Source organism: Nematolebias whitei, chromosome 13 (assembly GCF_014905685.2).
Source record: "Nematolebias whitei isolate Nwh7 chromosome 13, NemWhi1, whole genome shotgun sequence".
Taxonomy (NCBI): Eukaryota; Metazoa; Chordata; class Actinopteri; order Cyprinodontiformes; family Rivulidae; genus Nematolebias; species Nematolebias whitei.
This window is the reverse complement of record NC_056510.1, coordinates 14,117,687-14,133,114: the sequence shown is the minus strand read 5'-3', so window position 1 is coordinate 14,133,114 and position 15,428 is coordinate 14,117,687. Positions and strand designations below refer to the sequence as shown.

At 36.7% G+C, this 15,428-nt stretch overlaps 1 protein-coding gene across 1 annotated transcript; it reads right to left on the bottom strand.

The window, feature by feature from the left end:
• Positions 1–2,263: 2,263 nt before the first annotated feature.
• On the bottom strand, positions 2,264–10,196 carry gmppaa (GDP-mannose pyrophosphorylase Aa). The gene is made up of 13 exons (XM_037686120.1): positions 10,181–10,196; positions 9,726–9,823; positions 9,155–9,258; positions 8,734–8,926; positions 8,516–8,575; positions 8,304–8,434; positions 8,159–8,173; positions 6,118–6,252; positions 5,828–5,925; positions 5,695–5,741; positions 5,376–5,468; positions 4,882–5,050; positions 2,264–2,383 (listed from the first exon to the last, which is right to left on the bottom strand). The coding sequence occupies exons 1-13, from the start codon at positions 10,194–10,196 to the stop codon at positions 2,283–2,285; spliced, it is 1,260 nt and encodes a 419-aa protein (XP_037542048.1). The 3' UTR covers positions 2,264–2,282.
• Between the last annotated feature and the right edge of the window lie 5,232 nt (positions 10,197–15,428).

Genomic DNA, 15,428 nt, shown 5'->3' with positions numbered 1-15,428 from the left:
GATGAGGATTCTTTTCTGAAGACGAAATGTATATGCAGCAAAAAGCACAAACGGCTGTACATTTTGGACAGATATCTATATATAAAAACTGAACAATCAGGATAAGTTGCCCTATTTTATGGGTTATAAGCAGTTGTGAAATTTTGCAGAAGTACAGTTAGTACTTGTATACGGTAGATTAGCAAAACTCAACATCCAAAGCTCAGTCAGGTCATCTGAACTTTTTTTTGTTGTTGTTGATGTTGAGACGTTTCATCCTTCATCCAAAGGACTTCATCAGTCCGAGGAGCCACAACAAACTCAGTCCCATAAGCAACACATTCACATAGTGGGTCAACCAGTTTGCTGATAAGATGGTTTTGACGTTGTCCTTTGGATGAAGGACAAAATGTCTCAAGAAAAACAAAAAAAGAAGGAAACCGTCCAGATGGCCTGACTGAACTTTGGATGTTGACGTCAAAGTTCATGCTCAATAATCAAGGTAGAAAATCCAACAAACGTTCCAAATCTAAACTGGATTATTGAGCATGCATCAGGATATCCAAATGTTTTTTGTTTTTTTTCTTCTTCTTTCAGGTGTTAGGAGACTAAAAACTGACATATGGAAGGAGAGGCTGAAAATATGGTTAAACTGGCTTGATTTATAAACAACTTACACAAAGACTTGGTGCTGGGACCTAAATTAAATGTGACTCTTGTGATTTTCCAACAGTGTTGCCTCATATTTTAGGTTGATTAGTTTTGGAAGAAGCAAGAAATTGCTAACGTTCAGGTTTTTCTTTTTTTTATATGTTACTGTTAAAAGTGTTGTCCTGACCTGAAGGACAAGTTTTTTGAATGGTTTTCCTCACTTTAACATTAAATACTTTTTTTTTTTTTACACTGTATTTAGCAACTTATGCCATTATAGCACAAATTCTAACACTGACTGAGAAGTCCTTACAGATTTTAAATTTCTGACTTGCAGTTTTAATATTAAAGCCTTGTAATTGGGATAAAAATGAATTTAAAGAGGAAAAAAAGTAGTTAAATGGCAATTTCTCACACATTTTCGGACATTGCCTCATCTTTTGGTTCAACACCATCTTTCTTGTAGACACAATGACAGGTCTGAACTTAAGTTCAAGTTCAGAAGTGTACACAAGGTCTCGGGTTTCCCCAAGAAAACAAAACGGTAAATCTCTGCAAGCTTTCAGCAACATGTTGTAAGATCCTGGGTGAATAATTTTGAAATTAATTTTCCTATTCCCCCTTTAAGCTGTCCTGCTTGTACCATAATGGTGCTGTTATAGACGCGGAAAACCTATTTCATCTAATTACACTTACAATTGCCTTTTTATTGTAAGGGCATTCAAGTTTTAGTCTTAAGTGGAAATTTACCACGAAATGCTGAAATGAGGGGTGCAAACTGAGATCAGGCACTGAACCCTCAAAGTTACATTTAAAAATTTCAAACAACTTATAAAATGTACATTAACATGCAGAGAAGCATGAATAAAACATGTCACGCAGCTGTTCCAGTATTACAATTAACATCTCTCCTTAATAGACGCTCTTGTTGCACTAATTTAAACAAAAGTACTGAAGTGATCACGAGTGCTCGAGGGCTTAATAAGTAAATGTTAGGAAGCTGTATAAATAAATTGAAACGGCTTATCCAGTGATTGCCAACACACAGTTTAGGTATGCAAGTCCTTGAAGGTGGGGGGTTGAGTAAGTTCACATAAAAAAAAAAAGGCAACGTTACTTGATTGCAGTGTAAATCTCAATCCCGCTGATTTATTTAATGTTAGTCAATTTTATGAGACTAACAATGAAGCTGCTGAAAAGCTTTCAATCAAAGCTGTGCAGAAATAATCAGGACAGAAAATTACCAGCAGTCGTGTTTTTTTTTTTTTTTCTTTAACAACTAATCTTCTCATGTTTAGGTAACCTTGAAAAACAGAACATGGCTGTCTGTAAACACACGTGTCTGAAGTAATTTTACAGTTGGCTTCAGCTGATGAAAAATCCAGTAAAAACCTCTGGCATGACGGCGCTTCTCAAGGTGAATCATCGTGCACGATCGGCCTCGCTCTAATGTTCAAACCCAGTGTTGCGTTGAGGCTCGAGGACAAACGTATAAAGTTTATCTTTCAAAACAATTTAATGAAAGCTGTATATATCAATTTTGGACATCTTATGTACAGTAACTCTAAAAACAAAACAAAAAAGAGCCTGGGTTGGACAGCAGCGTCTTTCATTCGTTGGCATCAAAGAGGGTGAAGTAACAGGAAGATGAGCTAAAGAATAATCTGGTTTTTGAAGCCGCGGTTCAGGTCTTTGTGTGGAAGCACAATGGAGTTCAGTATGATCACCTCGGAGGGAATGGTCACGTTACAACCTGCAGAGACAGAAAACAAGTGGCATTAGGTTGGTGCAGTGGGCAACAGAGCAAAATACAGTAATTCTGCTCATGGTTCAACTCTCCCTTTACACTCAGGACACACTGGTGTATATACATCCCAAGTGTTTGTGGAGTGAAACAAAAAAAATAAAACTCCCATCACAAGAAGTCTGCATTTGAAGATATTTTCTAAGGGTATCTATACAATAAACTAGAGCTGGGCGATATGGACCAAAATTAATATATCAATATTTTTAAGATAAATCGATATAAAAAAATGTTATTTCCGTAAAGTAATAATCATATATTTGAGTCAAAGCTTTGTCCGAGTTGTCACACAGGCACATTTATTAACAGATGTAACTGTACAAAATAAATGTCTAATATATGCAAATAGTTAATTTTTTTTAAAGTTTGTTTTGTAGACATTTAGGGCCGTGTCTTTAGTGACACGACAAGCTGCTGTTTTATTCACGTCACCTCTCATAAGGCACAGGTCAAAGAGTTCCGTACCGTAGTTTGTGTCAGGGAAGGAAGCTTCACAGCCAGCGCTGCAGCATGAAGTTTAACACACTCTTCATACTCCACTTTATGGAGCAGTTTTAAATGGTGGAAAAAGGTTTGTTGTGCTCGAACCTTTCGTCAGGACTTGTTTTTAGCATCGTCTACAGAAAACATTTTTCTGCTGCACATCTGACAAATTAAATCTGAACCATCTTTTTTTTCCTGCTCACAAGCTGCTCTGCTATATTCTGCTCCCTCTCCATGTTGTGGCTGCTACGTGCTGGCGGTGCCGCTCCACCTGGAGAGGCAGGAAGCAGGTGAGGGGCTGGGCTTTGAGGGAGAGAAGACAGCAGGCGGATGTTCAAGTATATATCGTTTATTGATATAGTCTCATCTTATATCACACATGAAATCGTATCGATATTTTTAAAATATCTATCGCCCAGCCCTACAATAAACCTGTTGTTTTTTGTTTTTGTTCCCTTCCAGTTTTCTCTCCAATACATTTATTGAAAGCATAGACAATGGCCACAGTAATACTATTTTAAATGTGCGTAGGTTGCTTACTTTGTCGTTGTTTTTCCCTTCGATGACAGAAAAATTAAGGATGGTAACACAAAGATAAAGAAATGGAGACTGGCTTACATGGCCAACCATTGCAGGATTATAGCCACAGTAAACCCAGTTCAACTGAAGAGAGACAGATGGCTGAGGAGCTGATGGTAATTTATTATGCTACAGTGAAACAAACTGAAGATGGAGCCCAGCATTCCTCTGGAGACAAACTTTTCTGAGCAAACAAGAGTATATTTCTCAAATGTTCTTCAGTTTTGTGGTTTTTTTCTCTTTAAGAACATTTTAATAAATCTGCACAGCTTTGCTTCTTGAAGAAGCTGCTATTTTTAACAGCATCCATCCAGTCCTGAAACCCTCCAGCTGTTCTGTCGAGGACCCAGATGACTTTAAGGGTTGTCGGATGAGACACAGACTCTTTGGTGAGTTTTTAATTTTCCCCTTTTTAAATTTTGCACTAATGATATAACTAAAGAGCACAATCTGCTTGTGGGTGGACATAAGTGCAATGTCAATCAAACTTTTGACTCGTTTCTGTCAGATTCATAGAATAAAAGACGCAGCATTGTTTTTTTAAACTTAAAACTTAAAACACTTTAAAAATACTTCGCTAGTCTTAGGCTAGTGGTGGAACTCAGTTGGACTGAACCAACTCAAAGATAAGGCCGGGGGGGGGGGTACAAAATGTAGCAATCATTTGTATTAACTTTTCAGTTTGTAACCAAGAAAGTAAAATTAGAACATACATGAGTCTTATTGCTAGGAGTGATAATGTATTCAAATCAAACGCGAGCGAGAGAATACACAGAGTTTGCACCCCTCTTTAGAGCCAGTAGTGACCTCACCGATGATTTACTGGAATGTGTCTTCCCTGTGAAAACTAATCAGTCTGCTACATCATCACCTACAGGATGAAAATTATCACCCATGCACACAAATTATGTCAATAAACAGTCACCCAGGGTGGATATTTTTTTTTTCAACCACTAGAATCACTCATTATTTCAGTACTGGAGAAACAATGCATTTAAAATAAAGAACAAAAAATAAATAAACACGCTGCCGCCAGACTTTCTTTGTGATTTGTGGGTGATGTCGTTGTTTTTATTAAAACGTACAGTAAAACTATGCTGCAGGTATTTATTTTCTAATGCTCTAATAGATTCAGACCAAATAACTTGTGCTTTTTGTTTTAAAACAAAAAATGCAAAATCTTAGATCAAGAAACCCAACATGATTCACAAAGAAATGGCTTATTGTAAAATTGCAATTTTATTTATTTCTATGCCAGAAATGTCAGTTCCTAGCTCCACTTCATGCTACGATGATGTAATATTTTTTTGCACCTACAAAATCATGACCCCAGTTTTAATAATCTGCCTATAAAGTTAAAGAGAGACATGTTCAATGAAGCTTACTGAGAATAGTGATGGAAGGTGTAAGTTTTCCATCTCTGAAAAGCGTCTCGCTGTCCATCTTTGCAAAGGGATCATTTGGATTGGGGTCACTAGGAGTTCCTTCCACTCTGGCCCATTTGCCAATGGTGCTCTCCCACCCCACAATGCTGTTCAAAACACAGCAATGATCCTTAAAAAGAGAATATGACAACAAATGACTAACTCTTGTAATAAACAAAAAAATAATAATGGGAGTGGACTGAAACCTGGCTTACAGTTACAGCTGAGTATGCACTGGAATAAACAGGTTTTTTGTTTGTTTGTTTTTTTAGAAATATACCTCCACTAAAAAAAATGTCTTTGCAGACATCATGCAATGACAACCAATAACTCCAGTTAAGACTCTGGCAGCAGCATTTTGGATTAACTGTTATCTGGGTGTCCAAATATTTCTTTAAAAAGTCTTCAAACCATTGCAATAGTCTATCTTAATTGTAAGATTCAGAGTGGCTCACTTGTAGATTTGCACCATGAAGAATGATTGATTCTCGAACTCTGACCCCAGCTCCAATTGTCACACCTGTTCCAATTGAGACGTTGGGGCCCAACTGCGCAGAAAAAAGATGATACTTGAAATAACTGCATAGCATGAAGTGCTCACGCTAAAATGACTTCAGCTCTCTGTTCATGTTAGAGGACAACCTTTAAGACTCCAGTACAGCTGTGGAAAAACTACATTTCTATTCTGTTTCTTCCAGGTTATGCTTGCATTACATTATTTAGTGTTGCTCTGCTTTTATCTGTAGTGTTCATTCAATATGGAGGAGTTCTTACCATAGCAGTGGGGTCAATATTGGCCGTGGGGTGAATATAGACATTACCTGAACAAAAGGGAAATGAATATAAATAGACTTGTTTGTGTCAGCTGGAATACGAAGCACAGCTACACACTGTTGGGAAACCATACCTCTTATTTTGGGTCCACCCTCTTTATTATAGGCCAGACGTTCAGGATGAGTTGTGTGGTACTGATTGAGGTACAATCGACTGGCATAAATTGCAGACCTACAAAAAAAAAAAAGTGCAATAAAAGAATCAACAAAAAAATAAAAGGGGAATCTTAAAATATTTTTGGATGCAACTGATTTTAGTCATTAGATGTGGTGCCAATGTAAATACCAAAAAGTCTCCCATCTCCCGCTGACATTTGATGGACGAGGTTGTCCATGATTTTGAAAGGAATGACATTTCACTCACCCTGCAGATTTAATCTGGCTCCAGAAGCCGAGGGTTTTGTACACATAGAGTTTGCCCTGTCCTGCCAGGGCAGTGAAAATGTCCTGCTCCAGCCGGATGACTTCTGCTCGGTGCCAGCCGTTGCTTGGCTCCTCTCTGCATTAAAATAAAAAAAATCAAAAAGCTCAACAGGTTGCCAACACTGAAAGCTGAAGACTTAAATTGTACAGTGGGATTTCATAAAAGTTGTCTGACTGGGACACAGCTGGTAAACTGTAGGTAGACATTGCTCAAACTTTCTAATCTTCATATTTTCATTCATACTGTTATTTTTAAGTAAATAGAGTGTGAACATAGTTTATTTTTTATACCGTTACTGTGACTCGGGAGGGGGGGGGGGGGTCAAATGAGGTTTTAAGACAGATTTTTTTGTTTGTCTATTTTAGCGAGTCTGCTCTCACAAAACTCCGCTGCGTTGAACTTTCTTTGTTGAATTCACCTCTGGAAGCTGCTGCCATAATTTAACCATTTAAATACTACATTCACCTTTCTGACTACCTCGTTAACAACTGGTGTTCAAAATGTACCTTCACCTAAAATGAGAGAATACTTAAAATTGAAAGTTTTACCCAACCATAGTCACCTTTTAAAAAGAATCATTTGCGTACAAAACAAGAACCCATTGGTCTAATTATCTCCCAAGTCCCAAAATGTGAACTTTAAAGCCCTGTGATATAGCCTCAAGTTTAAAATAATTAAAGCCATCATCGATACCTGCCTCCATAGTTTCAGTGTTCGTCTGAAACCTAACCTAATTACTTTGCAGTGATCTAAAACTTAAAGTAGAGGAGTCTGCAAGCTCCACAATAATCAGAGTCCGTGGGGTAATGTATTGTACAAACCCTCAAGAAGATGAAACCGCGTTAAATATTGATGAAAAGGAATATTTTACACCCAAAATCAAAGTTTTACCAAAAAGGGGTGGATGTGAGAAGAGGCAGAGCAATCCCTGAGAGACTGCAGCGATAGCTCCACGGTTCTGCTGAGTCAGCACCCAACTTGAATTAAGTGATATTGATGTTAGCAGGTGAATTATGCAGCCCATGGCTTATCTTTTTGTAATGTACTTAAAGTGTCCTTGGTGTGCTAATTGTTGGAGCAGTGACTCTACAGAGAACGTTGGAACACAAATATCATCAAAAAAAAAAAAAATCCAGCCATTGATTTCTTGTGTGGTGCATTTAGCTTTTGTGACAGGCTGCGGGCAGACTGTTAACATGAATAATTTTGCTAAATTCACGTGAAAACATTGAAATCTAGCACATTGCAAAGCAAGCATTTGTGATGCACAAGACAACTCTCACAAAACAACGAACAAGCAAAACAGCAAAACGTTGCTCTAACTAGTGTCTAACCTGCAAAACTTTTTATGGATAAAGATTAAACCAGATGCAGACCTTGGGAATTTTATACTGTATATCAAATGGTTTTTTTACATTTTGAAAAAAAAGAGCATTGCTTTAGAGCAGAGTTTGACAGTAAACTAAATGGACAACTGGCAGCTTAGCTTTAACCAGGTTACTGAAACAAGGTCTAGCTTCATTGGGTAGAAAGGTGACACAGTCCTCCCTGATTCACAAATTAGCATAGAACTTCACCCTTGTTTAAACTACACAATATATATGGGGTAAATGGCAACAGGTTGAACACTACACAGTTTCTTTGGGGTTTTATCTTTTACCCCAATTTCATAAAGGCAGCTAATTTACATTTTTTGTGCATCAGTTCTTATATGTCATTCCATCATAGGACAAAGTCAAGCTAGTTTTTCTTCTCATCTTTAAGCTAAACTAAGAAAAGCAATCCAACTCATGGCTGTAGCCTCTCTATCAAATGAATGAGAGCTCTGCAAACAAGCTAAATATTCCCAAAAGTAGCATGCATTTGGAGAAAATTAGCTCAAAAGGACAGAAGCATTCCCACAAAAAGCCGCGTCATTATGCCTTCATTAAGGCTCACATCATCAACTTATCTGTAGCCATACCAAGCAGCCTAAACTTACCCATCATATGGAAAGCTGATGATTCAATGAGGAAACAGAAAATATGGAAAAGAAAAGGAACAAATGAAGAGAACCAAAGAAATGAGAAAATGGTGATCACATGCAATCCTAGCTACAGATAACGATGAGAGAGTGCTAAACTTACAGCAACATGTCCTGCTGGTTCTTCTGAAAGACGGCGCCGATGTGCTGGAAGATCTCCGGGTTAAAGAGGTATATACCGCAGTTGATGATGTCACTCACAAACGTGCTTGGCTTTTCCACATAATGCAAGACCTGCACACCAAAAGGGGATTTATTTTAATCATTTTAGGCTACAACAGTAATAAGAAGCTATCTGGTGAGACATGTGGGTACCTCATTTGTGTTCTCATTTTCCACAATACAGCCATAATTCAAGGACTGCTTCCTGTTTGCCTGGGAGAAGAAGAATTTCACAGTAATGTTTTCAAATCAAAGGCATAGCCACATTAACTACTGTTAGCAGGTCAAATAAGAGTCTTAAACTTTTTTTTTTTTTTTATTTCCTACATTTTTAAGGTTATTCAGTGCAGCTGCCAGCTCTAAAATCTCACCGTTGTCCCAAGGATGACAAAGCTGTTGGGTTCTCCATGCTCTTTCTGAAAGCTGAGCATCTCTGTGAGAGGAAACACCGAACAAACATCAGCATTTATTACAAAGAATGCTTCAGGACTCCCAGAGACAATCTGATCTCTGAAGTGATAGATGCCCCCTCCAGTGCTCAGGGCTGCATACTCTTGTAAATACCTGCAGTGCAGAGTCAAAACAGAAAAACATGCCTGCAGTCAGTACGTTATCTGGATGCATAACTGGATAAAATGTACTTGCATTGACAGAAAAAAATGGCAGCTTTTTTTTTTTTTGAATTACCGGTAGTCTCACTTTCATAAAGATCTATATGTTTAAGTGGGAAATAAATATATAAATAGTTATTTATTTATTTAGACGGTCCACAGCAGTGTTTTTTTTTTTTACCTGATTGAGATTTTGAACTCTTGCTGTGCATTAAACAAAAATCTGTTCAGTTCTTCATTTGGCTGATAAAAGCCGATGAGCAAAATCTCCTTCAAGTTGGGTACCTGTAAAGAGCAGACAGTTTTGATCCTCACCAACTTGACTGCATCAGACACAACAAGCTGTTTACCACTAACATTTTGACTCATTTAACTCATGGTCACACAAAACCCAGGCAAGAACAATATGCAAACAAAGGAGGATTCCTTATGTAAACAATGTATAACCTTTGAGCTGTTCAACTTGTATTTTACTGTGATTTAAAGGGCTCCATAGCATTATAGAAAGAAATCATCTAGTCTGAAAAAGTATGCCGTTTGCTTTAGTAGTGCAAAATTATCAAGGTGAATCCTCACAAGAAAAGTGACAATCAAAAAAGTAACCCAATAAATATTAGAGAAGATCTGGATTGTTAAGTTATGTGACACGAGGCATCTGGATTGAAAGATGTGTGCTGTGCTTTCTGGATGGCCTACTTTGGTATCGTACTACAAATTTATTTGGAAAAGTAAGTGATGAGGACAGCACTTACCTTTACACATGCTTCAATGTGATGCTGAAGCATGGGGACACCAGCAACTGGAAACAAGGGTTTGGGCACTTCGAATGACAACGGTCTGAATCGAGTGCCTGTAAATCAATGCACCTAATTAGTTACAAATTAGACTTTAAGGTGAATCACTCAGTCTCATGTTACTAAACTAAAACCCTTAGCCTTAGGCTTATGTGATGACTTTCTTCTGTTGTGTCAAAGGTTTGTCAAAAAGGCTTCAGAGAATAAAATGCATTAGGAGAATATGCTAAGATACAAATACATTTAGGTCTCAAAAACTATAAGAAATAGAAAAAAATGTGATGAAAACTAAAAGTTTTCAAATTACTTGTGCTTCAGATTTGTATTGGCACATCTCTGTTATAGTTCTGACAAGATTTCACTTAGATTAGTTTTCATAGAACAGAGTTATGTTGCTAAATTGTTTTGTTTACATTGTGGGGTTAACATTAAGCCACGTCAGGCATATAAACAAGCTCAGCCAGTTAGCATTAGCAGCCTAGCTTCTCTTCAACAACACGCAAACAAACGCGGATAACAAAAAGAAAAAGGCAAACACAAGGGCCATTCTCACCTTTTTGGGGACCTCCGATTAAAATAACCGCCTTCAACATGCTGACAGGATGAAGCTTTGTGTTTTGAGACGGATAAACTGGCACCTGCAGCTTCTTCTTCTTCTTCTTGTGGTGTTTTTTGGCGGTTGGCAAACAACTTAATGGTGCATTACCGCCACCAACTGGTAAGGAGTGTGGATCAGGATTCTAATATCTAGACTAATTATACGGGGATAGGGGGGGGGGGCGGCTGTAAATAAATATATAAATAAATAAAAATAAATAAAATAAAAAAGACAAATCCTAGAAAATACTTTAATCGTTAATTAAATCCTTCTAAATAAACCAGTATTTCGAAGAAACTGAAATAGCAATGGATAACATTTCTCTTCCCTCAACACTTCTGATAACTTGTATCTTGTTTGAATCTCTTCAAGATTTCGGGTAAGAATATATCGTTCCTTATTATATTTATTACAGTTTAACATAACATGCTCTACTGTTTCTTCCTGGCCACAAAAGCCACAATTTCCTGTATTATTTTTCCCCATTTTAAACAGTGTGCTGTTCAACCCAGTGTGTCCAGTTCTGAGTCTTGATATTATTATATCTTTTCTCCTGTTTTTCCTCCCACTTCTAATTTCTCCTACTTTCCTTTGTATTTTATAAAACCATCTTCCTTTTCGTTCTTCTTCCCATTGTTTCTGCCATTTTTCCTTCAATTTTTGTTTGATGATGTTCTTAGTTTCTAATCTACTGAAATTAATTTCCATATCGATAGTAATATGTTTTGTGGCTTCTTTTGCTGCTTTATCTGCCATCTCATTTCCATTTATTCCGATATGTGCCGGTATCCACAAAAATTCTACTATGAGTCCCATTTTTTGTATTCTGTATAGTGTCTGCTGAATTTCTAGAAGAATATCTGGTCTACTTTCTGAGTTATTGTTGTTTAAACTTTGCAATGATGAGCTTGAATCCGAACATATTATTGTTTTCAGTGGTCTAATGTCCTCTATCCATTGTACTGCTAAAAGTATTGCAAGCAGTTCCCCTGTATACACCGAGAGTCTATCGTTAATCCTTTTATTAGTTGAGACATAAAATTCTGGAATAACAAATGCTATTCCCGTCTTATCATGTGAATCCTTGGATGCGTCTGTGTAGATTTGAACGTAGTCATAATAGCTATTAATATAACTTTGTATACTATGGTGATTTAAGTTGCATTTCTTATCTTTCTTCTTTTCAAGTATTGAAAAGTCAGTTTTAACTTCAGGGAGAATCCATGGATGTATTACAGGTAATGGGACAGTTGGACTAATAACAAGTTGAGCCACTCCTAGTTCTGCAGCTTTCTGTTCTACTGACCATCCAAAGCTTTTTATTTTTTTCCTCTCCTTCTCCCAGCAGGGTTTTAGGGTGTTATGTGTTGGATGAAAGTGATTGTGGCCCTGCAAACTTGCCCAGTAGGTTACTGATAACTGGGATCTTCTTAACTCTAATGGCATTTCCCCCATTTCTACCTGCAAAGCTGCCACTGAAGTTGTTCTAACAGCTCCTATACAAAGTCTTAATGCTTGATGTTGAATGCGATCAAGGTTTTTAAGAACCGAATCTGCTGCTGATCCAAATACCACACATCCATAATCTAATACTGACCTTATCAATCCAGTATAAATAGTTTTTAATGCAATTCTGTCTGCACCCCATCCACTTCCTGTTAAGCATCTCATTATATTTAGAACTTTCTTACATTTATCTAGAATGTTTTGAATGTGTATCTTCCATGTTAGTTTTTCATCTAACCATATTCCCAAAAATTTAATATATTTTACTTTCTCTAATTCCTGGTTATAGAGTTTGAGTTTTAATTTGCATTCATTTCTTTTTCTTGTGAAAAACATTACTTTCGTTTTATCAGTTGAAAATTTTACTCCCCATTTATATGACCATTCTTCTACCTTTGTAATAGCTTCCTGCATTTTTTTAACAATAAATTCCAAGTTCTTTCCTCTTTTCCAAATTGCTCCATCGTCCGCAAAAAGAGAAACTCCCATCTCATTTCCAATTTCATAAAACATATCATTGATCATTATCGAAAATAGTAGAGGACTCACTATACTTCCTTGAGGTGTCCCATTCTCAACAAAATATTTTTGAGAATAGCTCTTTCCTACTTTAACTTGGATAGTTCTGCCCAACAAAATTTCCTTGATCCATCTAAACATACGACCTGAAATACCCAATTTACACAGCTTAATTAACAACCCCTCCTTCCACATCATGTCATATGCCTTTTCAATGTCAAAGAAGACCGCTGCAACACTTTCTTTATTTACTTGAGCCCTCCTTATTTCATGTTCTAAACATATAGATGGATCCATTGTATTCCTTCCTTTCCTAAAACCACTTTGGTATCCAGCTAAGAAACCTTTCATCTCTATATGATATGTCAGTCTCTTATTGATCATTTTCTCCATGATTTTACAGATGTTGGATGTTAATGAAATGGGTCTGTAACTACCTGGGTTAGTACAATCTTTCCCTGGTTTGCATATTGGGATTATTATGGCTTCCTTCCAACTTTGTGGTATTTCCCCTTTCTCCCATACTTTGTTATAGAGTTCAAGCAGTATGTTTTTGGATGAATCATTAAGATGATATATCATTGTATAACGGATCTGATCCTTGCCTGGAGCGGATTCTCTGAATTTATTTATTGCTCGATTCAGTTCTGACTTTGAAAATGCAACATTTAGTAAATCTGAAGTTTCATCATGTTGGGTTAATAAGTGTTCATTTTCAATTAAAGTCATTTGTCTCCCTCGCTGCCTTTCTTTAGTAATGTTTTCTGAACTATGAATCTTGCTAAAGTTTGTTCCTAACATTTCTGCTTTTTCCTGGTCTGATATTGCTGTTCTCTCACTTTCATGTAAAACTGGTAATCCATATTGTTTTTTAATCCCATTCATTTGCCTAATCATTCCCCAAACTTTACTAATATCAGTTTCTCTTCCAACCGAATTACAAAAGGATGTCCAGAACTCTTTCCTTGCACTTTTAATTGTCCTCCGTACTTCAGCCTGCAGTTTTTTATATTCAATTAAATTCTGGAAGTTGTGATTTCTTTTTAGTAACTTGAAAGCTTTATTTCGAGATTTAATGACTTTGTCACATTCTTGTGTCCACCATGGTACAATCTTTTTCCTATTTCCACCACTCGATCTTGGAATAGTTTGTTTTGCTGCCTCTAGGATTGCTTCACAAATGCAACTATTTAAATTGTCAATATTTTGATTAATATTAATTTTACTCATTTTTTGATCACTAATATGTTTAAACATATCCCATTTAGCTTTATTAAATAACCATCTTTGTATTCCTACTCTTTCAGAGTTTCTCAATGTAAAATTTATTGTTGTGACTATTGGATAATGATCACTTCCTACTGTTGTGTCTGAAATAATCTGCCATGTACATTTAGCTGCTAATGTGTCAGAAACTATTGTGAGATCTATAGCTGATTCTGAACCATTTCTAATATTCAGTCTTGTTCCATGTCCATCGTTAAGACATACTAAATTTTTATTGTCCATAATTTCTTCAATCACCCTTCCATTTTCATCATCATAATTACCCCATAGTGTATTATGTGCATTAAAATCCCCGCAACAAATAACCTTATCATCCAAGTCTGAATTAATCATGTTTAATGATTCCACATAAAGCTTTTTGCATGGGTTGTAAAAATTTACTATTTTCATTTTTCCATCTTCAGTCCATATTTCAGCTACTATATATTCCAAATCAATACCTATCTGTATTAATCTGTATTGTATTCCTTCTTTAATAAATGTTATACATCCCCCTCCATTTCCCTCTTCCCTGTCTCTCTGTAAGCTAACATAACCTTTTATAACAAAATCCAGTGTGGGTTTCAGCCATGTTTCCTGAACACAAATAATATCTGGTTTCTCTTTAAGCTCTTTAACAAATCCTTTGAATTCCTGTCCATTTGCTATAAGACTTCTTGCATTCCATTGTAAAATAATCAGTTTGTCCTATCATTTGGTTCACCTGACTTCCCATCTGCCTCCAGTTTTTTAGTAACTTTTTCCCATGAAAGATCTTTCATTCCCAAGAATTTCTCTGCTCCTCTTACAATTATTTTTATTTTTTCTGTTTTTTGTTTGACCTGATCAGTGCAATTGATCACATAAGCGATGAACAAAATCAGATTGTCCACTATCAGTCTTGAATCACTGCCTTCTTTTTGACTCATCTCCAATGCTGGTTTATGGGGAGTTCTCAAATCTTCATTCTTTCTTTGCACCGTCTTTACTGCCTCTGCATAGCTTACATTAGTAACTGTTTTAATCTGTTGGATTTCCACCGCCCTTTTCCTGACTTCACATTCCCTAGATGTCACTCTGTGTTGACCACCACAGTTGCAACACTTTTCCTGCACATCATCTTCACATTCTTCAAACTTATGGTCACCACCACATTTGGGACACCTCTGTTTTCCTTTACAAACTGCAGCAATGTGCCCGTATCTTTGACATTTGAAGCAGCGCAGTGGTGGGGGAATATAGGCCCTAACTGGGAAACTCAAATAGCCAATCTTGACCCTATCCGGTAGTTCCAATCCCTTAAACTCTAGAAGCACTGACATGCTTTCTATTCTTTGACCATTTTTATTTCTCATCAGTCGTTTTATTGTATTTATTTCCCCTCCATGAATGCTTCGTTTTAGCTTTTCCAAATCTTCATCTACAGGAATCCCAGTTATCACCCCTCGTGTGATCCTATTTTCTCCAAGAATCCTTTTTTCAAACACAACTTTTTTACACACATTGTTAATTTGCATAGCTTTATTTTTTTGTTCTTCTGTTTTGCATATTATCAGTAAATTACCATCCCTCAAAGTCTTGGCCATTTCCACATCACCTATCTTTTTCTTCAGTTCTTTGGATATTGCTATCGGACTAATATAAATATGTTCATCTTCCTTTCTAAATTTTATTATCACTTTAATCTCCTCCTTCACAATCTTTCTGCGAGCACCCCTCTCTCCCTCATCTGAACTTATTTCTCCCCATTCCCTTTTACTGCTCTTGTTAGG